Consider the following 27,193-nt stretch of genomic DNA (forward strand, 5'->3'; position numbering starts at 1 on the left):
AAAACAACAATAGAAGATGTAGCAGTAATACTAAAAATGCAGCAAATGATAGTTACCAATGCAACTACTAAGAGAAGCTATTGATCAGTATACGCTTGACCTTTGGAAGAAGACTTCTTAATATAAACTACTATAAGACATTCAAATTAATTGCTAGTGGCAGCATCCACAGGCCATATGTGGGACTTACAATCATCAGGAGATAGAAACTGTCATTTTCAGCTGCAGATACATCTTCGCGACTTTCAATCATCAGGTGGGAAGTCCTCATCTGAGGCATTATCCAGAAATGAACCTAGAGTTTTTCTCAGAAAGCTGAATGCTTTATCATCCTGTCAAGCAAAAAAGGACGGTTCACTTGGCGGTATGAGAATGTATGCACTGTGTGACAGAGATATGGTGCATCGAAGAAGTTAACCTGCTTCTTTTTCTTCAGCGACTCCTCTAGTTCAGAAATTCGTTTTTTAGAGTCTTGCTCAAGTTCAGATATCATGCTCTTCTCTTTCTTCCCTGAATTAATGTCATAAAAATCTGTCACAGGCATCCTTATCATTTAATAAAAATATAATACAGATAGTTCCTGTAACTCACTTAGTTGCTCATATCGCATGAATAGTCTTTCCTTTTCCTCCTCATATTTGGATATAGTATCTGTGAAGATACCATCACGATGGTTAGCTTTAAAATGTTTTCTTCAAGCAGGGTTTGTAAGAAGGACTCTTCAAAACATATCGCAAGTATAATGCTCAAGTCTAGTTGAAATTCTGTAACAGTGTTCAGTTTTGCCCGGTAAAAGATTGCAAAATTTTGTAAAATGATAACATGAAATGAATAAGAGGTGGTTAATCTAGAAACACAATGTTCCAAATGCTGTACGGACTACAAACAGGTCCAACTAGTGTGGAAAATTCGCATTAGAAAAAGTACCTCTGAGAGACTGCAGATGTGTAGCTTTCTCCTTGTTGAACTTCTCATAAATCGATTGGAACTTTGCAGTTTCATTCTTTAGTAAGTTCTCACACTGCATAGAAGCAATATATTGAAGAGTAGTAAGATTCTTTTAAACGCCCTATCATGGCTAACTTATCTAATTGAGGCTGACCTCTTTGGAGCTCTTGGACAGTGCCTTCGCAAAACCTTGCCTAATGATCAAAAAAACTGAAGATCAACAAGAAGCTACCACTTGCAACAGTTAAATTTACATTAAGCATATATTATGCAACACATATTTCTCACCTGTCTTTCTCAAGTTTTACTTTGAGCTCATCGATCTTTGACTTGACTTCTGAAGTCACGCTAACCACAGACCACAATAAGCAATAATGTTAATAACCATTTCTTTGATTTAAGCGGCTCACTCCATAAATTAAGTGGTGGACTTGATATCACAGGAACAAAAGAGGACGAACTCATCAGGCTTACATTCTCATGCACTTAGTATCAATTATGCAGGGATTGTCCTAATTACTATCAATTTCACTCGAGAACAATAAGTATTTCTTACTCATTAAGATGTTACACAATACACCAGATCAGTCAAACGGTTTATTGTCAGAACTGAAAGATTAGCTGCTTGAGTGCCTTAACAAGTCTCAACTAGAATCACTTTTAGATGTTTAAGCAACGTAGAACAATTCTACAAACTTGTTAATGCACAAAACTCATTTAAACAACCTACAAATCATTAGTATAATAAGGAACCTCCATAGAAAACAAATTAAGATAATATGGAATCTCCAGAAAATCAACTCCCACATACATTTCCTAAAATCAAAAGTTCTGCCAGAAGTACTGTGCACAAGGCAACAAGAAGCTTGGAATGCATCAATATTGATCAAAAGCGAGATCCTGATCAAAACATTGTACAATTTTCATGGCAAATTGCAAATCCTATTCCAGGTCATTTAGATCTATATGCTAGTCCAAGTGTTGCAAAATGAAGAAACTGCAAACCAGAGAATATGGAACAACGCTTGCAGAAAAAACTAGCCAATTCTGTGCGAAGAAGCAAATATCTAGTTCCTCCTAGCTGAGGAAATTCATCAAACTTGAATGAAAAAAGCAATCAGTACAGGAATTACATCGCAAAAACACGTGATATTGCCTTAGCAAATACTTCAGCACAAACAAGTTAATGAAGAAACCAGAGCTTGGTTCTAGGTCTGAGACTCAGCTCTCCAATGATTTAACTAAACGTAAACAAATTTATACAGCTTCGATATATCTGTACACGATAAATCAATTATCAAGGAAAACAGGAATCAGACATGCACCTAGAGATGGTTTCTTCTTTCTTCTTCAGACCGTCTTGTTGTGCCTTCTCTCTTATCTGCTTTAACGCCGTCATAATCCCTTTGATATCACTGTCAATTTCATTCGACCTCATTAAATTCCAGAACTAAATTTTGAGAAATTAACAAAAAAAAATGTAAATGAAAGCGTACTCTGAGATCTCAGCATCGAATTCATCTTCGACGGCGCTAACTCGCCTTTTGCTCTCCGATTTTGGTATTTGCGGCTCCGAAACTCTTTTCCTTGCGCTTGATTTTGACGCTGACATTTTCTCTAGAAAATTGAACTATGAGAATTAGCGTTTGTATGTGTGTGTGTGAGAGAGTGGAGGGAACTTTTGAGAATTCAAAATGGGTTCTACCAGATACGACTATTTATATTTCTGTTGGCGCGAAACTGAGTGGATGGTTGATGAACGAGTTAGTATAACTCAGCGAGTTATTCTTTTTGCTAAACGAGTTTAGTATAACTCACCGAGTATTCTTTTTGTTACTTTAGTCCTTCACTTTTACTTGTCACATTTTTTTTACTTGTCAATTTGACCAACTCTCGAAGCTAAATTGAATTAATTCAATTCAATATTTCAAATTTCAATTGAAATATGGTTGAATTTCATGTAGATCCGACTTACCAGAAATATATGACAAATACAAGTAATGAAAAGAATAAAACAAATATTCATCGCACTTTTCTTTTACGTACTTTTTTGAAAACATAAATGTTACGCTTGCCATTTCATTTGGTTCATGCATCAAAATTAAAATGCTAATTTGACATGTATTGTATTCATTAATGTGATTGTAAAACACGTTAAAGAAGAAATTGTTTGAATTGCACATCTAATCGAAATTTAAACTTGAGATGTCTAATCTAAATGCATTTGAATTCCCCAAGTGTCCACTGTCAAAAAGAGCTTATGCATGTTGCACTGGCCGAGTTTAAATCTTAGATCCACCTTTGCCCAAGAAAGTTGCGGTGTTTTGCAAGGGGTCAAAGAAACCACTGAACTATAAAATTTTTAACGTGCTCTTCTGGTTACGAGATATTCCATCTTTTTTTCAATTTCCAATGGAAATACCTTATACAAAATGAAGCATTTTGTGAAAGCTTTACCAGAATCTTAACAGGTAAAAGCCGTACAAGATCTTTCCATCTTTTGCATCGCAAACAGATCAAAATCAATCTAATCGGGTGACTTCACAGAGTTACCTTACTACTCATTCCATCAGTTTGTGCAGATCTTTAGAACTGTCAAACTACACACAGGTGGCGTTCAATGCACCAAAAGAACACTTAAGAAACTGATTTCAGCATTGAGGATCTATTGTGCTAGAGAAAACGCAGCTACAAGGTGACTCCGACATCTATTGTGCTAGAGAAAAATGAGAACAAGCAGGCTATTTACTCCAGTGTTGGTAAATTGTATACTGGTCCTATGGTGCCACTCAATTTGTCATTCTGAACTAAGATCACACTTCCCCCTCACTGATGTGAAGCCAATTTCTCTTCATCGACCTCGAAAGCCTTCCGAGCTTGTTTCAGCTCCTCATTCATGGACAGCAGTTCTGTACACCGGTTAAGTTTCGGCAAGTCCTGCACAACATCCAAAACTCAGAAGCTCATAAAGCAAAATTGCAGTAACATCATATCCAGTTTGTAGAGGCAACGCAAAGCATAGCAGGACTGATTTTTCAGAACAACCATCCATACTCTTTTTGACAACTAGAGACGTGTTGAAATATATTCAAATCAGAGCGAGAGAAACCAGTAAGCAACACAATAGAATGAGGCACGTGGCACTAAACAGATGGAAGGCCAAGGCAACGCCACAATCTCCCAGCCTAATTCTACCCAACCAAAAGATGGAGTAATTTGTTGTTTTAATGATCAACATAGTAAGAAGCTAACTATTCTCGGCATTTCTCGTTGGCATGGAGACATCAAACTAGTCCCAAAAGAGTTTCAGGTTTATCAGGCACAAACAAACATGAAATTACCATTGGAACTATTTTCAGATACAATTCTATAATGGTGATACATGCGCTAAACTATGATCTATCATAATGAAACCAATTATTCAGTGTGATAGCAGTACTAACACGCATGAGGTAAGCCAAAATAATTGCAACAAATAAAACCTTAAAGTAGTAATTAAGCTTGAGATGAGCAAAACTACAAATCTCAGCTTCTGTCCAACTACACTTAGCTATCCGGACACTTGTATATGAGTTTGTTCCACTAATAGGCAGGCCTAATAGTTTCCTTAATGTTCTTAATTGAAATAATATAGAAAACTCACAAGACCTCTTATTGAGCAAAAATGGGATGGACATTTTTCAACTAAATATTCACCATAATGCTGCAGAAGCAGATATGCATACATATTATATATATGCATGTTGAATTCACAAAAAGACTGACCTTTCTAATTAAGAACAGAAAGTCCTCGGTCAAAAGCTTCCCCCTTTTGGTTGCAATATCCTGAGCTTTGTGCACCTACCCAAGTTGAAGAGCTTAAAAGATAGGACCATATGCATGTTTCTTCTAAATCAAATACTGATAGAAAACAAATTGCGCAAAATGCAAAGCTTTATGCAGGAAGATGTACATTCTGAAACCTCTTCGAAAGAATAGCACTGGATAGTTGTAAGTTCAACTCACCATATCAGTGACATAATCCACCACGATGTCTTCCACAAGTGACACAGTTTCTGGAAGTGGCTGATAGTGCAACACTATTAGTTTAGTAAAGATCAAGGGACAAAATAATACCAGTAACTCATAGAAAATCAAAATCAGTGCAACTTCCAGACAATTCTTTTGATATTTACAAGGTAATCAGCCATCATCTTTGTGATAACCTATAAGGTAATCAACCATCAACCATCCCCAAGTCCAGTATTAGTTGACTAAATTAGAAACAATAAATACAGCCGCAAAAGGGAACATATCAATAAGAAAATCTTCCAGAAAAATTATCTCTGTTCTATGATGGAGTCACTAATGCATTATGACCGCGCTCTATTCCCTTGTATAACAGGGAAAGCAAGATGTGGTAAAACAAGAAAAAGGACTGTACTCCAGCAAAGAAGATTATTCCTTTTAAAAGACAACTAGACAACATCATTACAAAAATCCAACTCTGAATTTCTGTTCTTTCCTTAGAATCAGCACAGGTCCTTGGTCCTCCCAAAAGTCCCTTCAGACATTATTGCTAGAGCCTAGACACAAGCTTAGTACTATCATCAAAGAAGATTAAAGTATTTCCCATAGCCAGTGAGTGATTTTTATAATGATGTTAAACATTAAGCAACAAGCAAAGGCCATATTCAATCTGGTCCATACAAACTGCAACTTTTCCCACTATCAATGTGTACAGAGAAAAAAAAAAGCCAGGTGACAGCAGCATGGCATAATTCACTGTATTTCCATACGCATAACAATCAACGAGTACAAACACCATGGACATACACAGATGAAAAACAATGAAGAGATAAAAAGTAAAACAAAGAGGCATCTTACATTGCTATCATCTCCAAAACCATACATCATGTGTTGCACTGTGTAATAAATAAAAGAAATATTAATAAATAAAACAAGATGAAGTGACTTAACATTATTATCACATCTATGTAAAGAGTCACTGACAATCTTTCTGAAACATGCCACGTTTCCTCTTAAGTGAACTTTCTGAAGGTTGTGATGCTCCTACTCTAGCTTTTGAGGATGGCCCTGCAGAAGAGTTGTTCATTTTCTATTTATTCTAACGTCCACCTCTCAACCTGCCAAAGTGTCATTACCATCCTTAGCAAATACCATCAATCAAACATATCATATATTATTATCAGATATATACATCACGCAAATACCATCGAAAAGAAAATAGAAAACTGAACGCATAAAGAATGCACTTCCATAGTTCTTATAATAGTTATCACCACTTAACCGCCTACACAATTAGCTCAAAATTTTCCAATTCTATAAAAAAGGGAGCTCATTATATAGCTGGAACATACATTCTTCTATGCAGCTCCCAAAATAAGCACCCAATATATAAACAACCCATATGATCCACTGGAAAATTATTATTTTTACTGTAAATGATCATCAAATAAAAGAATTCATTAAGATTAAAAGTTATATCTATTTTTTTCCTATATATACATTGTGTGGAAGCCATTACTGAAGCTTTGTTACCTTCCCTCTTTTAAATAAGTTATTAAGGAATACAAAGTCCAAAGTGGGACAGACGCGAATTGGGTTTATCGATCAACAACAAAAAAAAAAAATTAGAAACACAGTTATCAAATGATCAACAGCCAGGAGTATGAATGAATTGAAGAAAAAGAAGCAAATGCAAGAACACAGAAAACATAAATTAATTAATTACTGCTGTCACAATCGCAATTAGGATCGTAAAAGAGAAAGAATTCTGAAGAGAAACCTGCAAAAGTGTTGATTCCACTGGAGATGACGAGAGCACAATTGAAAACAGAATTTCAAATTGAAATCCCCAAAATTATTAGGGTATTAGGGCATTTGCTCAAATTTATGTGGAAATTGGGAAATTTCTTTTTGTTGTTCAAACGGGTATGTCGGTGAAAAAAAGAAGAATTTGGGCTTAATGGATCATAGTGGCCATCAAACAAGCCCAAAATAGTTTTTTTTTTTATCAAAGGCCCAAAACGAAAAAAACTGTTACTTCAGCGATAGTTTTGCATATTTGGTCATGTTTAACAATTTTTTTTTTTAAAAAATCGCTAAATAATTTTTTGTTGTCTGTCAGATATAAGTTGTGGGCATATATTAATTTTGCCAATAAGACAGAAGTTTTGTATAAATTACTATATTTCAATAAATCAGACGCAATGAACTTGTTCAATTGATAATAAGTTATATCATGTAGGCAAAAATTGCATGTTTTGATCAATTGGTCACAGAGTGTAACAATCGAGTAAGATTTGATAACATTCATTCTAATTTCTACATAACTTATTAAATTGTCACGAGTTATAATGTATTGATGGAAGGTGCTGGTATAATTTAATTATTCACAACTTTTTCCTCTACCTTATATAGAATCATTCCTATAATCCATAAAAATAACATTATACACTCTTTTAATTGAAAAGGTGTATGGCTAAATTAATGTAAAAAAAAGAGACTTTGATCATGATTAAGTACAGTAAGTTTAATTAAACAAATGGACTTCTAGAAGATAAGGTAAGTTAATTAGATAAATGGACTTCTAGAAGATAAAGTAATATTGGAAAAATTATTCTACAATGCCTCAACATACTTAGCCCATTCTTCACCTTTTTGCACTTTGCTCTTCTTAGGTTAATCATTCTTAGTTAACTTTTTGAAAATTAGGTAAAATAGATTATAACAATATGTACAAATTAAAATGGACCATGTGTCCTTAGCACTCATTCTTGAGTGTGATTTGTGTCTTTTCATTCATGAAAATTATATATATTTTAAACGGAATGGTGTTTGTATCTCAACATTTTCATCAACTACTATATTTTTTTTCTAGTAGTAGGACCAACTTTTCCACTCAGCCCCTTTCATTTTCCAGCTTTGTATATGTCATATTTAATATATGGTTATGGTATAGGAAATTAATTCCATGACATGCCACCTTCTAGATGGAATGGAAATACAAACTAGAAGCAACCAAAAAAAATATTTTTTTTCCCGTTTCAATTTGTTTGTCTTACTTTCTTTTTTAAATATATTTTAGTAAGAATGTCACTTTCCTTTTTTGATAACTTTTTAATTTTAATTTTTCACCTGCCATATCTAAAATCACAAAGATTAAAAAGTATTTTGATATACAATTTATATATTTTCAGTATAAAATCATAAAATTCAAATAAAAATATTTACTTTCATAAGCTTTATGTCAATTGAAAAATCAAACAAACAAACAAAATTAAAATATAAGAAGTAATTAACAAAGAGCCATTAAGACGATTTTTTATTTTTTGACAAGACAATTTTTGTTCCCTTCTGAGAGATGTTATTTTGTTTGTCTTTGTTCCAAAAAATTTGATTAATTTAAAGATTGCTAGTCGGCAAATTGTTTGTAGCTACTTCAAGAATTGTAAAACCTCTGTTCTACAGAACAAAGAACAAGAAAAATTACTGAAAGGACAATTTAGAAACAATAAATTAATCAATTAGCTCACACCATGTTAAAACTATCGATATTATTATTGATCCTTCTTTTCTCCGCCCAGAATATTACTTATATACTATTTTCAGAACATTTATGTTTTTATTTATTTTTAAACGAAACATATTTGCAGCACTCACAATTTTTATCATCATTCGTCACTAATCCTCATCATGAAATAGACACATTTTCTTTGTCCATGGCCTAAATATACTCGAAAGATATAGAATATTTTTCTCTTTTAATTTGTCCAAAGTTATTTCTAGATTACTTAATATTTCAATAATCAACAATGTATGTGTCAATCTCATACCGCTAGGAACTAATTATATGAGTTTTATACGGATACATAACATAAATGCAATTTATTTCTTGAAAAGGCAGTAGTTAATGCGCTAAATACCTTACAACACATTCAAAAGGAGCTAAACTGACCCTTTTTGCTTTTCACTCGATGTTCGATACATGAAGTTCTATTAATACAGATTCAGTCATTGCAAAGCCTATTTTCGAAGATGGTATTCCTAATAGAAATTTTTTGTTCAAACTTTAAACCTAGTTTAAAACGGAGTGATCTTAATCGATGTGACAAGTACTCGAATTTGGTGGTGTTATGAAAAGAAAAATAAATAGTAGTAATTAGGTAGAAAATTGAAGATTCAATTAAGAATCAAATACTCAGAGAGAGACCAGTCATAACAAGCCACGTAGCATTGGTTACTAAGGAGAAAGTCCATTGTTCCAAATTTCTTCTTATAAAAACTGCTTCACCATTTCCTCCCTCTCAGCTCAGCCACTTCTTGTTTACCTCTTTAAAGAAACCAATTTTCTTCTCTTTTTCCTCTGTTTAATCACATGGGATTCTCCATTTGAAGCTTGAAAGTCTGAAACTTTGATTGTTTTTTCAACCCTTTTGCTTGATTGGTAAGAATTTGAGCTCTTCCTCTTCTTTCTTGAATATTAAAACTGATTTTACCTTGTTCTGTGGTGATTAGTGGTGTATAAAGGTTGGATCTTTGATGGGGTTTTCTCTGTTGATCTGTATGGTATTATTGTTAATCAATTCTTGTGTTTGATCATATTGTACTACTATAAATTATCTTTATTGGTATTAAAGTCTTCACCTTCTACCCACCATAAACAAATGATTTCTTGGATTTTCTTGACCTTATGGTTATGAATTACAAGAGGGTTTCTTTAGTTATACCTGAAAATGAATCTTTGCTATTGATCATGTTTGGTAGTTTTTTCAACCATTTGAATTGGGGGTAGATGGGGAAAATGGAAAGGAGTTTAAGGGGGTATATGTGTAGTTTGGATTAAGATTTTGACTATAAGATAGATTCAAGATTGAGACATTTTTGTCAAACTGATGCAATTAGTTTGCCCAGCTAATTCTGGGAATTTAGTTCTAAGTGGACTGATTTGATGCAGTGGAAGAATAGGCTATTTGATCTTTTTTCTGAGAAGTCTTTTGCTGATAATTTTTATGAAAGAAACAAGCTAAAGTGCATATCATTTTTCTGATCCAACTGATCTCCATCTCCCTTGGTTGCTATGGATTGCTTTGAAGCTTCACTAATCTTTTAAAATTTGTCTTTTTTATTCACATGCTTTGTCTTTTTGTTCTCTTCTGTTGCGTGGTGGGTGGAAGCTACTATCTAGCTTCCTTCCCACCCTTTTTGTTCTTATTGCAGTAGCCTGCTTACTAATGCTCTACAATTCTTTAATACTTTGATTTAAATTTACTTTTCTTGTTGCTAACTATTGATTGTGATTTCAGATTTGGAAAGACCCTTGGGTTGAACAAGTGCTCAGAAACAAATCTCATGGCCGTCGAGCAGTATTATTCAAACGAGTGGAAATCGATCCCTACCCCAGAATCATCAGACTCAGAGAAGACGTCTGCCTGCTTCGATTGCAACATCTGCTTGGACTTTGCCCGTGATCCGGTTGTTACACTTTGTGGCCATCTCTATTGTTGGCCATGCATTTACAAGTGGCTTCAGTTTCAGAGTGACTCTCTGTCTTCGGATGAACGCCCTCAGTGTCCAGTTTGCAAGGCTGAAATCTCCCAAACAGATTTAGTCCCTCTTTACGGGCGTGGGGAAACACTGCCTGAATCTGAGCCTGAAAACAAGCTCACTCTAAAAGTGCCTCCCAGGCCATCTGCTTTCGGTCCATTATCCTTGTCAAATTCCTTTAATCCTTCTCAGCAACCACCACATCCTAATGCCTATGATCCCTATGCCAGTTACCCCAACAGTTCATCGCCGCCTTCATTCAATCATGGAAACAATACATCAGTGGGAGTCTTTCATCCAGTTGTTGGAATGTTAGGAGAGATGGTTTACGCTAGGGTATTCGGAAACTCAGAGAGTTTATACACATATCCTAACTCCTACCATCTAGTGGCAAATAGTAGTCCAAGATTGAGAAGAAGGGAAATGCAGGCTGACAAGTCTCTAAACAGAATTTCCCTTTTCCTCTTCTGCTGTTTTCTTCTTTGCCTATTGTTATTCTAGTTTCATTTGAGGCACTCTTTTGTCCTCTTCCATTTCATCTTGTACAGATTGTATAAAATTGATCTTTTGATGAGCATCAAATCATTTAAAATCATATATGTGAGATGATAATAAGCAAGATTTTGGCTCAAGCATAATGAGTTCAAACTGACATTTTTGAGTTATTATTGTCCCTCTCTGGATCCAACATATCTTGAAGTTTATGGAAGAGCTAGCTAAGTTTATAGAGTTTTTCTAGTGGCACCACCAAATAATGTGGTGTAGTGGATGAGCTGCTCCTACCATAACCAAAGGTACGGTTTCGAAAATTTTTGGTAGGGAGTGCTAACTGCCGGTGCAAATCTAAAACAGTCGAACTTGTGGGTACTGAACACCAGATGAAAAACCCCTCATGGCAAACTTCTTAATGTTATTAATGTGGATAAGTTAAATCACTGTTTTATATAGCAGGCAATAGTGATTGTATGGTCCTCTTGCCCCAACATATCATGGGCAAGCACTTATCATGCTGCTTGTCCACATTTTTTATTTATAAATGATGATATCTCTTTGAATCAATTATTAGGAAATTTGTCCCCACTAAAATGATAGAATACTATAGCCACAATTGTCTTCACTCTAAGAAAAATATGATAATGTATTACCACTAACTAAAATAAAGGTGCAGGCCAAAATATTTATTTTATAATACTTCACCATATGTGTGCTTCATATTATACTTATCATAATAAATATTATTAATGGGGAAATGACAATTTTAAGAATGGCAGGCTGGTATATAACTATGTTATCAACTTTAACCAATGTTCCATAGACATTACAGACTCTTTTCAACACATAATAACTATTCACTAAACTAGTTGTTATATAACAAGGTTAAAAAGTTATTTTAAAAAAATATGAACCTCTTTCTTTAAGATTTTTAATTATTTATTTTGTTTATGACAATTTAAGTAAGATTTATATAAGGTAAAAAGTATTGAATTTAAAATCTTATCATAATATTGGCAATCAATGCCAAATATTTAGTAAGAAAAATGTGTTTAAGTTATTAGATATCAAAAGAATAAAAAGTAGGTTATTTTATGCCAAATTTTAGTCCATTTATATTGTCATCACAAAATTCCTATAGAAAAGCGTATTTAAGCTATTAAATATAAAAAAAAAAAATTATGCCTAATTTTACCTCACGTTATAATGGCAAAATTCCTAATTTTTCCTAACTTGATTTTATTTTTTGTTTTCAATCTTTTGTGATGTATTTTGTTTCGAATATATTTTTATCTTATCATATATTCTAGAACTCCTTAATTTGAAATATTATAAATATAATCAAATAATAATTCTGTCTATTATAAAATTGACCTTCATGCCTTTAAAGTAACACAAATTGTACTGTAGTAATTAAGTTTGTATTAATTTGGATAAATGTAAGGATACGTTGCTCTTAGAGTTAAGGTCTAGTAAAATCAAAATATGTTGGATTAGTAAATTTCACATTTATGGCTTTAGACTTTAGTATAGGAAATGATTGGTGGAATAGTTATAAAGGTGTATACACATTAAACAGAAAATAGCAAAAAGTCCACAATAATTGGGGTCCTAATATTTTATAATACAAAGTAAATTAGACCCTAGGGCGGTGACCTTCTAGAAAAAAAAAAATCATAGCATTGATCAAATATCTTTTTAACATTCTTAATTAGAATTGTCACATCCAACATAATTCATAATTTAAGTTCACGTCCCACCCATTATAAGATATTTTAATCAACTTTGCACTTAATAATGTGATTAATAATCTCACACCTAAGTTTTCAAAGCACTCAAATGGTTAGTTGCATGTCATAGTTTTGCCAACCACAAAAAATATCCTAACTTCTTGTTGGAATGCATTTTTCATCTTTGATTCAAAATATAATCTTTCTTCTGTATCTTTAAAGCCACATGAAGAATAACTTTGCTTTTGGCTCATCTAGTTTTCATTAACAAGAAGCAATTGTTGTTATTTTTCAAGATATGTTTCTTCAGAGAACATGATTGTCACAATACATAAACTACAATAACACCATATGGCGAAAAACAAAGTAATGTACCTTCTTGTATTGTCTTCGTCACCCAAACAGAGATGATACACATTAAGTTGAATTTTGGCCTTCAAAACAAAGCTCATTGACACAATATATGTTAAGAGTAAAGCAACTAGTCTCTCCTAAGGAGTAATCTTGCAGTAAATTACTTATCGCCAGTGAATATGCAGCCTAAGTTTCAATGAGAAATATCAGCTATTTTCAATTCTGAAATGCAAAGAAAAATAATCTTTGTCCGATAATTTTTCTCTTTAATTCCTAAGCCTGATAGCTTCAGTACATATATAAAGCTTTAGTTGGAAAAGGCCTAACCTTGTGAGAGTCGCTCAAATCAGTTGATTCAATACAAGCTGTGTCGCTTAGGTTTGAAGTTTTTCTTCCTTAATAAAGCACAACAACTTGTCACGAAAAACTGGTGAGAAGATATGGTCCTGTTCTAAAGACCTCACAAAATCCGCTGCGTTAACCACATTTCCCTGCTTTTCCCAGTATTTTACACATGTAGCGAAGGTCTCCTTGCTAGGTTTATAATTAGGCGGGCATATTGAGATGGCCTTCTTCAATGCTTCTACAGCCTCTGGGACTAGATCTTCACGTATGTATCCATTTGCCAAGTGACACCATGTGGTGACCCATGGAACACCCCCTTTTGATATTCCTTTGTCCATTAGGGCCTTAGCCTTCTCCAGAAGACCATTTCTACAATAACTGCGAATCAAAACATCTGGAACACGGAAATCATAGGACAAAGCTTCAGATTCCCATTCCTCAAAGATCTTCTCAACTCCTTCTGTATCACCAAATTTCATTAATGCGCTCATCACAGTAATGTAACCTTTATTAAGAATTCTCATGTTCTGCTTATACAAATCCCACACTCGGTGCACCTCTTCTTTCTTTCCAGCTTCCGCATACAGTTTTAACAAACAATTATATGCACCATTCCTTTTCTCACGAGTCAAAATCATGCTTTCAAGTTTACTCAGCAACTCTAGAGCTTTTTCCACCTGCCCAACTTTCAAATACAACTCTGCTGCAATACTGTAAGTATCCCAGTGCAAAATGATTTGCTTATCAGATTCCATTATCGCTAATATTTTATCCATTCCCTCAGAATCTCCAGCAGCAGCATATGCAGTTAATCGTATTGTGAGAGTGAACTCATCAAAATTTACGCCCTTCTGCTCCATTTCATTCATCATATTATCCATTTTCTCCCATGTTCCTGTTTTATAATAGAGGTTCATCATATGGTTGTAGCACAATGTACCCTTAGCAAACCCCATATCTCTTAGTTGTTGCATTATGGCCTCAGCTTTCTCTACAGACTGCTCATTGGTATAGCAATTGAGAAGAGCAGTATACACCTCAGGGCGTCTCAGAATCTGTGGAATGCTATTGAAGTATTTTTCAACCTCTTCTAGACCTTTAACTTTATTCATTAGGTTGATTCGTGCTGCAACATCAGCAGGTTGGAGGGGGAAATATCTTCTGTCTGTCATCCAATGAGACACCTGTTCACAAAATCACAAAGATGAAAGGGAAAAATTAATAGGATCAAGTATGAAGATATATAAGAAAGTAGCTCAGATCTATTCACACCAACAAATCTTGGTCTTGCAATGTGAGGAGCTATTTTCTTCATTCCTATGCTCATTAGCTGTTACCTTTGGTTAAATTAACAAAGTGACTAAGGAGTAAGGAACAACACAACTGCAAAATATTTTTTTCCACGGACTTAATCACAACTAGGAAGCAATAGATGTACACAACATTTGCAGGTTATTATTTTCATAGTATCAACTTGCATAAACTGAGTTATCACAGACTTTGTTCTTTAAAGTGGCAGGACCTTTTGAGTGGTATGCCATAGCTCATTGGTGACTTCTAACATGCACTTGTACAGAGGCAAATGAAGCCTTTTGGTTATGGGCTCATCTGAACCCATAATTTTTCACACAGATCATAGATATATATATGTAAGAACTTGTTACAATTTCAACAAATATTTAGATTTGAACCCATAATTTTAATTTACGGTAAATGGGTTTAGTGCTAAAAAGCTCAAAGGTTCAAACCATTAAGTTTAAATCTTGGATCCACCTCTGCACTTGTATACATACGCAACAAAGGTGCCAAATAAATCAACTGCAGTAACTTATTTTCTCCACCAGTAGTGAAATGTGGAACAGAAGGGCGAACCATGAGATGACACGTGGTAGAAGTGACAAGTCACGGCATATGAGACAACACAAAGTCATTTTAAGAAGTCAGTAAGAAACAGGGTCGGTACAAAGTCATCTGGAAACGATGCTACGGTGAAAGCCCATCTAGCTCCGGAGAGGCAGAGGATGTGGTACCGGGTACGAAATGCAGACCACATTACACTCATTCAAAAGTTCAACCGTTATGCAAGATCACGAGATCATCGCCAACCGTTACTCTACGATGATAACAAACCGTTAATGAGCAATTAATAGGCTTTAAGAGGACATATTTTGTGGATCTTATCCCTTGATTTTAGCTATATATAGGGCCTTACTTCCTTGGTAGAGAGGACCCAAATTTCATTCTCACACACGTACATACAACACTATAATTCACTAAGATCTCAAGTTCATAACACACAGCTGTATACTTTCCAGCATTGTAGTCAGCCAACTTCCTCAAAGCTCAAGCTAATTCAATCTTTTATTTAATTCATAACAATTTAACCATTTGGTACAAATTCATATTAGAGTCATATTTGCTGTAGCGACTAATTTGGATTATCCATTTGAGTTCATCTTTGTGTCATTTGCTTAAAAAAACAGAGAACACAAACAGTTTCTTTCACAATGCATTGTATCAAAACTCACTAAACAGCCAAAAAAAAAACAGAAATAAAGTACCTCAAGGGCATGTTTGTATCTTTTGTAGCTGTTTAATCTTTTGATAATCCACTGAAGCTCGGATTTCACCACTGTTTTTCCTTCTTCAACCCATTGTTCCAGTACGGGAACCATAGGCACGTCTGGGCTACCTAAAGGTGCAATTCTTGCGAAAACCCAGTCACGCTTCTGATTTTTATCTTGTTTAGTAGATGTTGTTCCATAGAAACGGTTGATTATGGTTCTCTGAAAATGTATTGGATTTTGTTTCCATAAGGCAGAGAAAGAAAGCTTCATTTTGGAGAAGACGAAGAAGAAATAAATTTGGGGGTTTTAGGCGGGTTTAAGAAGCTTCGTATGACCCGCTCCATTTGAAGTTTAGCCCAAATGAGAAGGAAGGTAAATTTTGTAGTCCAGCTTATTCCGAGCCCAATATTTGCTGGGCCAAGGAACTGTCTTATCCGGTCTTTTGGGGGGGGGGGGGGGATTGGCAAAAATAGCCACTTTTTATTTGAAAAAATTACTAAAATACACGTCTTATTATTCCCTTATTTCCAATATCCCCTTCTATTTCTAAAAACCTCTAAAATCCCTTATTTCTTTAATGTGTCTGAGCTACATATTAATGTATCCGAACTACATATTATGTATCCGCTTTATTTTATAATGTATCCGAGCTAGTTTTTAATGTATCCAAACTACATATTATGTATCCAAGCTAGGTTTTAATGTATCCGAGCTACATATTATGTATCTGGTTTATGCTATAATGTATCTGAGATACTCTTTAATGTATCCGATTTGTGTTACTTTTTAAGGGATTAATGTAATTACAAACTAAAGAGGGATAGATTGTAATTTCATATTAAAACTATGTGATTCCTAAAATTTATCCTTTTTGTTTAGCTACTTTTTGACACTTTTTTTTTTAACAAAAGTAAACTTATTACTCGAGAGAAGTATTGAAAACACCCTTAAACTTGGCACGAATTATTAGTTTCATTTTGAACTATTGGCAGTCTTAAGAACACTCATTTACTTGACTAACGGAACTTAAATACACCCTTAATACATCCGCAATCTTCCACATGACATAGCAAGTGGTCTCAAACTATTGTAAGAGCATGATACTCTTAATAAAAATTTGAGAGAAGTGTCGAAAATACCCCTAAATTTGACGAGAATTTAGGGGTGTAATTCACTCATGTTGCAAGATCTGAAGTGTATTTAAGTTCAGTTAGTCAAGTAAAGGGGTATTTTTAAAAATGACAATAGTTCAGGAATGATTTCAATGATTCTCTCTCACTAAAATATAATTCAAAGATTAGTAAACTAAAAAATACACAATGTTGCCTGTCGGAGTTTGAAATTCTTTAAAAAGTGAAACTCGAGCACACTATGCTCGAATTTTAAAATTTTAAATGTAATTTCAATGTATAATAATAAAGTTCCAATCCAATTATTATTTTTAGATTCAATTCATAGGAAGACTAGTTCAAATTTCAGTAGACAACTATGAAGTTAGAACTCCGACACATGCAATATTGTCTTTTTAGTTCAATAAAATCTACCATGGGTGATCTTTAATTTTTGAACAAAATATGTGTGGCATGAGTGTTTAATTCGATTGATCCTACTAATAAATCGAAGGTTATAATGTCAAATATTGTTTGAAGAATAATGAAGAAATTAAAGGTCACAATGTCAAGCTTTTATGAATAATTCAATTAAACTATATCAGAGTTCGAAATTCTTTTAAAGGTAAAACTCAGAGTACACTAGATATTTAATTTAATTGATCTCAATATCTAGTCATTATGTTGATTATTTTTTTTTGATAACTAATGAAAGGAACAAGTCAAATTAGGACAAATGTATAATATAACATAGCATGTGTATGATAACTAAATAGGGAAAATCGTCTTTTTAATAGACTCAACTTGAAGAAATTTATTTACCGCACGGCATCATTGGAAATTAAAGAACTTTAATTAAAAAATGTGAGATGAAGACGTTTGAAATAAAAACAAAAACAAAAATCTAAAAATTGCACATGCAAACATGGCTTCTATACTCTAAAGTCCAACTTAACAGATTTAATTTGAGTCAAATCAAGTCAGCTAACAAATTAATTTTGATATAAATAAAATGAAATAAAATATATATAAAAAGGTGCACTTTCCTATATTTGGTTGGTTTATAAATTTTGATACGTAGAACTTTTTCCTAATAAAAACCAGCAAATCAAAGGAATCTCATTGCTAATTATAAAGTTTATCATAATATATTTATTTAGTAGTATTACGCTAATAAAAGATGATATGCTAGTTTATGTGTAAAAGGTTCATAATATTTTTTTGGTTTAATTCGAGATTATATGATTTTATTATTGATCTAAACCTCGGAAAAATATATAAATACATGAAAATCAAGTTTTCAAGTGTTCCTCAATTGTGATTGTTGAACTGATTTGATGGTATTGAGAAGTCCAACGAAGAGTTTTGAATTTGTTGAAGGTCAAATATAATCTATTCAAAAATACTACGTAATTGTTCATCGCAAGTTATTTCATTTCCAAAAATAGAAAAGAAAAAAAAAAGTTTTTAAAACATTAAAAAAAAAAAAAGACATATCAAGTTATCAACTAAGAGTTTGAATTTTTTGAGAGGTCAAATCAAACATATCCAAATATTACGTAACTGTTCATCACATGTTGTACTAAAAAGTAAAAATAGAAGAAAAATAAACGTATTCCAAAAACATACCAACTACGTGTTTGGTAGAAACAAAAATATTTTTAAAAAAATATTTGTATATAATCTAGACAAATACTATAAAAAATTGTATCAAATAGTGATGATAATAAGGTGTGTTTGAGAATAACAAAATCAATGTGAGAAGCTATTTCTAAAACCTTTTTTTTTCTTTCTATTTTCACTGAATGAATCATTTTCCTCATTTTTAGTAACTTGTTTTTTTTTTTAAAAAAAAATTAAATTTTTTGATCAATCGAACATTAAAAAAATCAGAAAATAATGAAGACGGCTATTAATTTTAAAAGAATTTTATTTTCAAAAAAGCCTCAAATGAAAAGGATGAAATATGTGTCATGCCGTGCGTGCACAAACATAGTGGTGGGGATAATAAATTTAATTTGATTTTTTTGGATTTGCATTAATAATTGAATAAATAATTTTGAATAAAGTGACATTACTCTTCCAGACACTTCCCTCTTCATAATTTATATACTCCAAAAAAATTATCTTAAAAACTCTCTTTTTAATATTTATACAATTTAATTATAGATTTTGTGAAAAAATTTATATTTACACAAATATCCGATATTTTTACATTATAAATTTCAGATCTTTTTCTTCTTAAAGTCACTTACAAGATAATTAAAAATTAATATATATAAATATATTTCTTAATTTGTATGAAACTAAATTACTTGAAACATTACCCAGAACACGACACGACAACACTATGATATGATATTGTATGTTTGAAGAATGAGTATTGGTCTTTGACGTTACGTTAAAAGAAATTCTAATTAGGCAAATGTGTCCAAAGTCCTTGTATCTTTGGCTTATTATATTATATTATATTCAAGAATCATGAAACTTCTACACATGTTCTATAGTCAAAGATAATTATCATATATATCTCCATCACCACAAAAAGATAAAAATATCCACTGATTGAATATTTTGTTGTCTATGGTATTTAAAAAGTTTGCATGCACTTGACAAAGAAAGTTTTGTTCTCGAGTTTAAATTTTGGGTATGGAATTTTTTTTTTATTGAGAATATTTTTTTAAAAATTGACTTCATATATAGTACGTGATTTAAATTTAGTCGAAATTTCAATGCAGACTCAAATATCAAGTGGAAAAAAAAGAGAGAAAATTATGTAATCACAAGACAACATAATCTCTAAAAACCCTACCATTTAAATTAATTACAAAATTTCTCTTTTTCCTTCTCTCTCTTAACATACATATACATCACTTCACCCAATTTTATTTGTGTATTAGTACAAATGTTATTGTTGATACATAACCTCAATCATTTCAAATTTGAATCAGTATGAATTTGATTTATAGTTATATATTTGATACATAACTTATACATATGATACATAACTTATATATCATTTGCTATTATATTGGGTGAAAGAAATAATGTATCATCGAGTTCTTAAAAACCTGAGATTATTATAATTTGAGAAACTTTCAAGATATGATATAGTTAACACCCAAAATTGTTGAGATTTATGTACTTTATAACTTAAAAATAAAATAAAATAAGGAAAGCCCACCAAAAGCGATAAAATAGAACAAAACGTGCCAGGCCCCTTCTAAAAACTTTCAATAATACATATTACACGTTATTATAAATAGAACAACAAGCACTACACCCTTTTGGTTACTCAACAAAATCCCATTTATATATCTATGGCCACAGATAATCGGAATATCCATCGGAAAATCGGACGGTCAACGACGAGGACGAAGTGTCCGACGCCATTCTTATCGAAAACTTACGATCTTTTGGAAGAGCAAGAAGAAGAGAATAATAATAATAATAATATTAAGGTTGTTTCATGGAATGGTGAAGGAAATGGATTTGTTGTGTGGTGTCCAGATGAGTTTTCTGAGGTTATGTTACCTAAATACTTCAAGCACAACAATTTCTCCAGTTTCATTCGACAACTTAATACCTATGTAAGTCTATCTTTCTTTTTTCTTCGTTTCAATTCGTTTATCTTGCTTTTCGTTTTATAAGTGGAATGCATGATTGTTTCATAGTAATATTTTAATTTTATTTTTATTATAAGCCGTTTTATGTTAATGTTTATAAAGTTTTCTACTATGATAATATTTTGGCAGATAATAAGATGAAAGATAATATAAATGTACCTTATGGTTAAAAAAAAAGAAGAAGCTAAAATTAGTCCCTTCAATCATAGGCCCAGAGATATGTTATTTCAAACTTTCAACCAAATTGAATCAAGTTGTCTTGTGGAATATGACATGTATTTGTTGGTTGGTTTGATATAAATTTACTGTGAAACTAGTCTACATTGGTGGCCCAAAGTCAATTTATTAGGCAATTATATTAGCAAATTGTAGTCCATTTGATTAACTTCTGGTTGTGTAATTAATTTCCAATAATTTATTTTTAAGAAATCACATAATTAATTGCTGTCAAAATGGCCTACCTATATATTTTGTACCGCTCTTTAATTTTTGTTATCACTAAATATTTTTACATCATTCTTAAAGAACTTATGTCCGTTCCCTGTTAGATATGAATTTGATTGTTAAGGACAAAATCAAAATTAAAGATCAGCTCATTTAAAATATAAACGATCTTTATCCAAAAAAGTTTCCAAAGATTTATTTTGGAAATATCGTAAACAATACTATAACCTTTTCATTTATTTTTGTCAAAATTTTGGTCTATAGTGACATTTCTTAGTGACTAAAATGGTAGTCAAATTGGTTGAAAGCCAAAACCGATCAACAAAATCATCCTACTCCAAAGTCAAATTTTTTATGACATCTTGTCCTGTTATGGTTTCGTGACGAACTTATTTGACAATAAAATAGTATACATTATTTCATTTACCATGGAAGAAATTGACTTCTGATAAAGATCTCTTAAGATTCTGAAACTCGTTTATATAATTTACACAATTCTTTTTTTTAAAGCTAGCTTTTTGATATAAATTAAGCTAGCTCAAGATCAGTTTTATCTTGTGGTGTAAATCATTTATACCTCCGAACTTTATTCGCTCATCTCTTATGCATAATACATTAACGTGCTCTTTAGAAGGGGAGAATGATTATTTCTCTAGATAGAGAGGGGGGGGGGGTGTTTGATTTTTAAAGTAGAGTTTGGAAGTGAAATTCACCCTTTTATCTTGATATTAGACTTCTACGATCTTGGTAGAAAATTAAATAACTTTTGTTTATGTATTTATTTGATTAAATTAATGTTAATAATTCTTTTAAATGTATATAGGGATTCAAGAAAGTAGCATCAAAACGTTGGGAATTTCATCATGAAAAGTTCCAGAAAGGGTGCAGGCATTTGCTAGCAGAAATAACAAGAAAGAAATGTGAGCCAAGTGTATTTCCTACATACTTAAATCCTTCTAAAAAGAGCACATTATTATTAGCTAGAAATAATCAAGAGAATACAACAAGGCAACTTCTCATGGAAGAGAACCAAAACTTGAAAAAGGAAAAAATGGAATTGCAATTGCAAATTGCACATTTCAAAACATTGGAAATGAAGTTGTTGCAATGCCTTTCTCAATGTGTGGAAAATCCACATAATAAAACTAGAAGGTTGTTTTAGACAGGCGTAAGTATTTTGTACATCGAGCTACTTTTTATCTTTTCTTAATCATAGATGTATAATTAAATATATATACCCTAGCTACATATCGGACTATTTTATTTTTTTTCAGAAAGGGGAATAAGGGAGAAAATAATTAAACCCCCTCCCATGCACCCCTAAATCTCCTAATAGTATATTGTTAATAACAAAATTGGGAGTTGAATCTTTCAAGTCTTGCCTAAAATTAATTAGTTGTTCTAGTCGTAAGTTAATATTCGTTTCAACACATTGATTAATTCTAGAACTAAAATTTTCAAAAGATGAACTTAACATCTAACGTTAATTTAAAGCCAATTTATTCCTTTGAAAATTCTTGCATTTTTGCTGACTAGAATTAAAAGATTTGACTTTTATTAATATTAATTTTAATTTCTACAGTAATTAGGTAACTGCTTTTATTGTCAAGTTCATTGTTTTTCTTGGCCACAGACTAAATTGACTACTTATAACTTTAATTAGTTGATTGGAAGAAATACAAGAATGTAGGTGAGAAGTAAATCATTTGTAGAACTATGATTATTCATACGCAACTTGAAATGATATATACTAGAACTAATATTATTGTAAAAAAGTTCGGAAAATATAATTTTGTTTAAAGCGTGTTAAAAATATTATTTTAAAGAATATTTTGTCTAAATAATGAAAAATATTATAAGACGTATTTCTTAAAATTAATCAACTTCTTTTGATAATTAATTGGGAGTAGAAACAACAGACTTCAAGAAAGAAAATCCAACTTTTTTTTAGATAGGGGAAATAAGAGAGTAGATAGAAAAAAATAGGGAAAAAGGTCTGAAATATATCTGAATTTTGGCCGAAATTGTTGTTACGATACCGAACTTTGGAAAGAACCTTTTACCCTGCACTATTTAATAGTGTATTTTAAAGGTATACATGTGCCCACGTGGACATCATAAATATTGCATAATTATAAATAGTAACATGTCCACGTGGGCACATATATACTTTTAAAATACACTATTAAATTGTGCAGGGGTGAAAGATCCTCCATAAAGTTTGGTATTGTAACAACAATTTCGGCCATAGTTAAAATATTTTTCAGACCATTTTCCCAAAAAAATATAGGTGTTTCTCCAACGACTAGTAATAACTAAGTTGACTACATTAGTTATTGAAAATTCAACTATTTGATCAAACTTTTGAGAGGTCATGATACTTATTTTTAAAAATTAAGGTATTTAACCCAGCTTTTCACCAAACAAGGAGTATTAATTTTTCCAAATATCACAATTAATTTAAATTCAAAAAGTTGCTGAAGTTGTATATTTCCAGAAATTGAAGGGTGAATATGCAATTAATGGAACTTCCTTTCGTTCTTCTCCCAATCAGCTTGAAACTTCTAAAACCCGCGTAAAACCTCCCTAAAGCCCTAATTTCAATGCTTCACATTTTACCCAAATTTCATCGGAAAATGCAAGTGAATCGCCGGATTTTCCAAGCCCTAACCGGAATTACAAATCGATTTTACCATTCCGACAAGCCGAAGAAAGTGTCACTCTACTCTAAAATAAGTCCACTGGGAAACCCTAGCTGTAGCGTAACCAATGAGCTGGATGAATGGGTTTGCAAGGGAAATAAAATCCGATTCGCGGAGATTCAACGCATCATTCTTGATCTTCGCAAACGCAAACGCTTCAGTCAGGCCCTGGAGGTACCTATCAGTTCATACTTCTTTTTGAAAGTAAAAAAGATTGCTTTTTGGGTTTATTTTCTTTTTGCTGTTTTTATTTTGTTGAAACGTTTGCAGCTAATTGGAATATTAGAAATATGATAGTCTACTTTTCTGTTATTGGTGTTGTGGAATTGGTGAAGCTGCTCAAATGTTAGTAATAATTTAGGACTTGTTTTATGATTGGTGATGCCCGGACCGGACCAGTTTGCGTGTACTTGGACTATTCCATGGCTACCTGCTACCTCCACTCGTATATGAATTATATGAACCTAAGACCTCATGGTTCTCTTTGGATTACAATAACATTTCTGATTATTTAAAAATAAATGATTATTAAGGGGTTTTCCATCGAAAATATTTTTCATGGAAGATATGTCTTTGTTATGGAAATGTTGTTCATTTATCAGATTCTTCTGTTTCTGCATGTATATGTGTTCTTTGTCCTGACTGAATGGATGTTAATTGTTGAGCAGGCTTCAGAGTGGTTGAAGAGTTCTGGTATTTTCACTTTTTCATCAACTGAGCATGCAGTACAACTGGATCTGATTGGTAAGGTTCATGGGTTTCCTGATGCAGAAAGCTACTTCAATAACTTGAGCAAAGAAGATAAGAATGATAAGACATATGGTGCTCTTCTACATTGTTATGTTCGCCAGTGCCAAATGGAAAAGGCATTGACACATCTGCGGAAGATGGAGGAGGAGGGTGTTTCTCTATCTTCTGTGGCCTTCAACGATATAATGTCACTGTACACGAGAACTGGTGAGTATGAAAGGATCCCTGAAATGCTACGCCATATGAAGGAAATTGGGGTCTGTCCTGACAATTTAAGTTATAGAATCTGTATCAATTCGTATGGAGCAAGATCAGATATTGAGGGGATGGAGAGGGTCTTAAATGAAATGGAGAACCAATCCTTCATTGTCATGGACTGGAACACCTATGCTGCTGTGGCAAATACATATGTTAAAGAAGGCCTAAATGATAAAGCAAACAGTTTCCTCAAGAAAGCAGAGGAGAAGATAGATAATAAAGAAGGGATCGGTTATAATTACCTCATCTCTGTACATTCTAAACTAGGAAACAAAGATGAAGTCATAAGATTATGGTTTCTTGAGAAGAGTGCTCTAAAGAGGTGCATAAATCGGGATTATATAAATATGTTAGAAGCCCTAGTGAGACTTGATTCGCTTGAAGAAGCAGAGCAGTTGCTCAAGGAGTGGGAGACATCTGATAACTGTTATGATATCAGAGTACCATACATAGTCATTATAGGGTATACGGATAAACAGCTATATGAAAAGGCAGAGACCATGCTTGAAGATTTATCAACAAAAGGGAAGATACTAACACCAAATGTTTGGGGAAGACTGGCAGCAGGCTACCTAGATAAAGATAAGTTTGAGAGGGCTGTGAAATGCATGAAAGTTGCTCTTTCCTTGAAGAAGGATAGAAAAGGATGGAAGCCTGACCCTAAGGTCATCATGAGAATACTCAGTTTGTTTGCGGAGAATGGCAATGTGAATGACGCTGAATCATTTTTTCATTCACTGAGGCCCATTGTCGCTGTAAACAGAGAGATGTATCATGCCTTACTAAAATCATATATAGCAGGTGGTAAAGAAGTTGAAAGCCTTTTAAACAGTATGAGAGATGATAACATTGATGAAAATGAAGAAACAAAAGTGATACTTGGAATAAACCAACGAGGAGGTTCTAACAGTTAAATGGTTCTGTTGGAATTTCCTCAATTGTCAATTCTAGATAACTGTTTAGTCTAGTGATGGACATGTGTTTGTGTGTGAAAAACACATTTGTGTGTCCAGGCTTGGCATGTTCATAACAGTTTATGCCGGTCCTTTGTTGTTCCTCCTTCCATTGTTCCTTATAGAGTTCTGATCAATCTGGGACCTCTTGCTTTGTTTTCGTCTTCTCATGATGTTGTCCATTCCCTTGAAAATCATTGCCAAGTCTTTCTGATTTTCTTCATCATCATCTAATTCATTTTCTATTTCCTCAAAGAAGGTGTTGAAGACAACATTTAATCTCTTTCTTCCCTTCCATGCTTTTGAAGATAAGCTTGATTCGAAGTTCATCATATGACATTTGAGCCTGACTTTCATATTCCATTGTATCAACAAAAGGTTGCCACAAAATCCTCAGAATTTTTCCGACTTGTTCATCATTAGAGTATGATCTTCCTAAAGCCTTGAGATCTCCAAGAATTTTATTAACTCTCCCGAACATATCTTTAATGGTTTCATCTTCTTCCATCATGAAAGTCTCGTACTCATGAATCAGTTGATACATCCGAGCTTCCTTTAGTTTCTCTGTACCTTCATGGATTATATCCAACTTGTCTCACATTTCCTTTGCAGTCTTACATCTATAGGTGTTTACAAACTCTTCCATGCTTAAAGCACAATCTTATGTGTTTAGCTCTAGCATTGATTTGCAGGGCATCTATTTGTTCTCTGGTATAGGATGCCTTATCGTCATGTTCCTTTCCTTCCTCATCACCAGGAATTGGTAGTGGTCCGTTCTGTATGATTAGCCATGCTTGATCGTCAACTGATTGCACATACGCTCTCATTCTAGCCTTCCAATGGCGATAATGTTTTCCATCGAAGTATGGTGGCCTTGAATCTTCTTCTTCTGGTTGAAGATATCCTCCTGCAATTTGATAACTGGCCATTGGTCTTTTCTCACTTTCTGCTATGCAAAAACTAACTTGTGAGAGGCTTAAGAAAAATTGCAGGAACGTAAATGCCAATGTTGAATGTTGCAATGTCAGCCACAATATATATATATATATACTATTATACAATGTTATCACTACATAAATAAATTTTAATCAAACATAAAATAAAATAAAAATACTTACGTATTTGAAGTGATGAAATATGTTTTCTCGTCGAGCCGAAGTAGTAGTTTGTTTTATTTTTTGACGGAAACAGCCCTTTATATAGCCCATGTTGTAAAAACTTTACCAAAATAATTAGGTTTTCCTTTTAACATATTCTCATAGTCTCAATTTAATTTAGTAAGTTACCCAAAATAATAGGGATCGCATATCAATTAATGAATCTTTTCATTTGGTAAATAATCCGTTTATGTTGAACTGTCCTTATC

The 27,193-nt window shown here is 32.9% G+C and overlaps 6 protein-coding genes across 8 annotated transcripts; 3 read left to right on the top strand and 3 right to left on the bottom strand.

Annotated features, from left to right (window-relative positions):
* Positions 1-129: 129 nt before the first annotated feature.
* LOC125822740 (uncharacterized) lies at positions 130-2,627 on the bottom strand. 2 transcript variants are annotated; one of them, XM_049502179.1, is made up of 8 exons: positions 2,445-2,627; positions 2,274-2,363; positions 1,237-1,296; positions 1,103-1,142; positions 928-1,021; positions 592-651; positions 419-510; positions 130-332 (listed from the first exon to the last, which is right to left on the bottom strand). In XM_049502179.1, exons 1-8 carry the CDS (start codon positions 2,558-2,560, stop codon positions 246-248), a joined length of 639 nt encoding a protein of 212 aa, XP_049358136.1. In that variant the 5' UTR covers positions 2,561-2,627; the 3' UTR covers positions 130-245. The 2 variants fall into 2 exon arrangements, with proteins under 2 accessions (XP_049358136.1, XP_049358135.1); XM_049502178.1 differs by having other exon boundaries at positions 159-510.
* Positions 2,628-3,530: 903 nt separating this feature from the next.
* LOC125822760 (transcription initiation factor TFIID subunit 13) lies at positions 3,531-6,843 on the bottom strand. The gene is made up of 6 exons (XM_049502198.1): positions 6,737-6,843; positions 5,941-6,074; positions 5,815-5,852; positions 4,954-5,013; positions 4,714-4,788; positions 3,531-3,885 (listed from the first exon to the last, which is right to left on the bottom strand). The coding sequence occupies exons 2-6, from the start codon at positions 6,041-6,043 to the stop codon at positions 3,775-3,777; spliced, it is 387 nt and encodes a 128-aa protein (XP_049358155.1). The 5' UTR covers positions 6,044-6,074; positions 6,737-6,843; the 3' UTR covers positions 3,531-3,774.
* A 2,416-nt stretch (positions 6,844-9,259) lies between these two features.
* Positions 9,260-11,135, top strand: LOC125822739 (E3 ubiquitin-protein ligase RMA1H1-like). 2 transcript variants are annotated; one of them, XM_049502176.1, is made up of 2 exons: positions 9,260-9,397; positions 10,257-11,135. In XM_049502176.1, exon 2 carries the CDS (start codon positions 10,303-10,305, stop codon positions 10,996-10,998), a length of 696 nt encoding a protein of 231 aa, XP_049358133.1. In that variant the 5' UTR covers positions 9,260-9,397; positions 10,257-10,302; the 3' UTR covers positions 10,999-11,135. The 2 variants fall into 2 exon arrangements, with proteins under 2 accessions (XP_049358133.1, XP_049358134.1); XM_049502177.1 differs by having other exon boundaries at positions 9,323-9,519.
* A 2,264-nt stretch (positions 11,136-13,399) lies between these two features.
* Positions 13,400-16,287, bottom strand: LOC125822701 (pentatricopeptide repeat-containing protein At2g20710, mitochondrial-like). The gene is made up of 2 exons (XM_049502133.1): positions 15,980-16,287; positions 13,400-14,602 (listed from the first exon to the last, which is right to left on the bottom strand). The coding sequence occupies exons 1-2, from the start codon at positions 16,253-16,255 to the stop codon at positions 13,448-13,450; spliced, it is 1,431 nt and encodes a 476-aa protein (XP_049358090.1). The 5' UTR covers positions 16,256-16,287; the 3' UTR covers positions 13,400-13,447.
* A 4,122-nt stretch (positions 16,288-20,409) lies between these two features.
* Positions 20,410-22,455, top strand: LOC125822743 (heat stress transcription factor B-2a-like). Its single transcript, XM_049502181.1, has 2 exons — positions 20,410-20,684; positions 21,988-22,455. Exons 1-2 carry the CDS (start codon positions 20,415-20,417, stop codon positions 22,324-22,326), a joined length of 609 nt encoding a protein of 202 aa, XP_049358138.1. The 5' UTR covers positions 20,410-20,414; the 3' UTR covers positions 22,327-22,455.
* A 1,328-nt stretch (positions 22,456-23,783) lies between these two features.
* Positions 23,784-25,788, top strand: LOC125822962 (pentatricopeptide repeat-containing protein At4g21705, mitochondrial). Its single transcript, XM_049502420.1, has 2 exons — positions 23,784-24,040; positions 24,535-25,788. Exons 1-2 carry the CDS (start codon positions 23,801-23,803, stop codon positions 25,786-25,788), a joined length of 1,494 nt encoding a protein of 497 aa, XP_049358377.1. The 5' UTR covers positions 23,784-23,800.
* Positions 25,789-27,193: the final 1,405 nt, after the last annotated feature.

Source organism: Solanum verrucosum, unplaced genomic scaffold, assembly GCF_900185275.1.
Source record: "Solanum verrucosum unplaced genomic scaffold, falcon-dt-bn FXZP01000103.1, whole genome shotgun sequence".
Taxonomy (NCBI): domain Eukaryota; kingdom Viridiplantae; phylum Streptophyta; class Magnoliopsida; order Solanales; family Solanaceae; genus Solanum; species Solanum verrucosum.

What these genes read in the sequence shown, in the direction of transcription:
- LOC125822740 (XM_049502178.1), bottom strand. Translation starts at nt 2,560, where the DNA reads ATGTCAGCGTCAAAATCAAGCGCAAGGAAAAGAGTTTCGGAGCCGCAA. An exon ending in TTCGATGCTGAGATCTCAGA is followed by an intron (nt 2,364 to 2,444) that starts GTACGCTTTCAT and finishes TGAAATTGACAG; the next exon opens with TGATATCAAAGGGATTATGA. An exon ending in CATGCGATATGAGCAACTAA is followed by an intron (nt 511 to 591) that starts GTGAGTTACAGG and finishes ACATTAATTCAG; the next exon opens with GGAAGAAAGAGAAGAGCATG.
- LOC125822760 (XM_049502198.1), bottom strand. Translation starts at nt 6,043, where the DNA reads ATGAACAACTCTTCTGCAGGGCCATCCTCAAAAGCTAGAGTAGGAGCA. An exon ending in TGGCATGTTTCAGAAAGATT is followed by an intron (nt 5,853 to 5,940) that starts GTCAGTGACTCT and finishes TTTATTACACAG; the next exon opens with TGCAACACATGATGTATGGT. An exon ending in TGGATTATGTCACTGATATG is followed by an intron (nt 4,789 to 4,953) that starts GTGAGTTGAACT and finishes CAACTTGGGTAG; the next exon opens with GTGCACAAAGCTCAGGATAT.
- LOC125822739 (XM_049502176.1), top strand. Translation starts at nt 10,303, where the DNA reads ATGGCCGTCGAGCAGTATTATTCAAACGAGTGGAAATCGATCCCTACC.
- LOC125822701 (XM_049502133.1), bottom strand. Translation starts at nt 16,255, where the DNA reads ATGAAGCTTTCTTTCTCTGCCTTATGGAAACAAAATCCAATACATTTT. An exon ending in GATACAAACATGCCCTTGAG is followed by an intron (nt 14,603 to 15,979) that starts GTACTTTATTTC and finishes TTTTGTGAACAG; the next exon opens with GTGTCTCATTGGATGACAGA.
- LOC125822743 (XM_049502181.1), top strand. Translation starts at nt 20,415, where the DNA reads ATGGCCACAGATAATCGGAATATCCATCGGAAAATCGGACGGTCAACG. An exon ending in TTCGACAACTTAATACCTAT is followed by an intron (nt 20,685 to 21,987) that starts GTAAGTCTATCT and finishes AAATGTATATAG; the next exon opens with GGATTCAAGAAAGTAGCATC.
- LOC125822962 (XM_049502420.1), top strand. Translation starts at nt 23,801, where the DNA reads ATGCAAGTGAATCGCCGGATTTTCCAAGCCCTAACCGGAATTACAAAT. An exon ending in GCTTCAGTCAGGCCCTGGAG is followed by an intron (nt 24,041 to 24,534) that starts GTACCTATCAGT and finishes ATTGTTGAGCAG; the next exon opens with GCTTCAGAGTGGTTGAAGAG.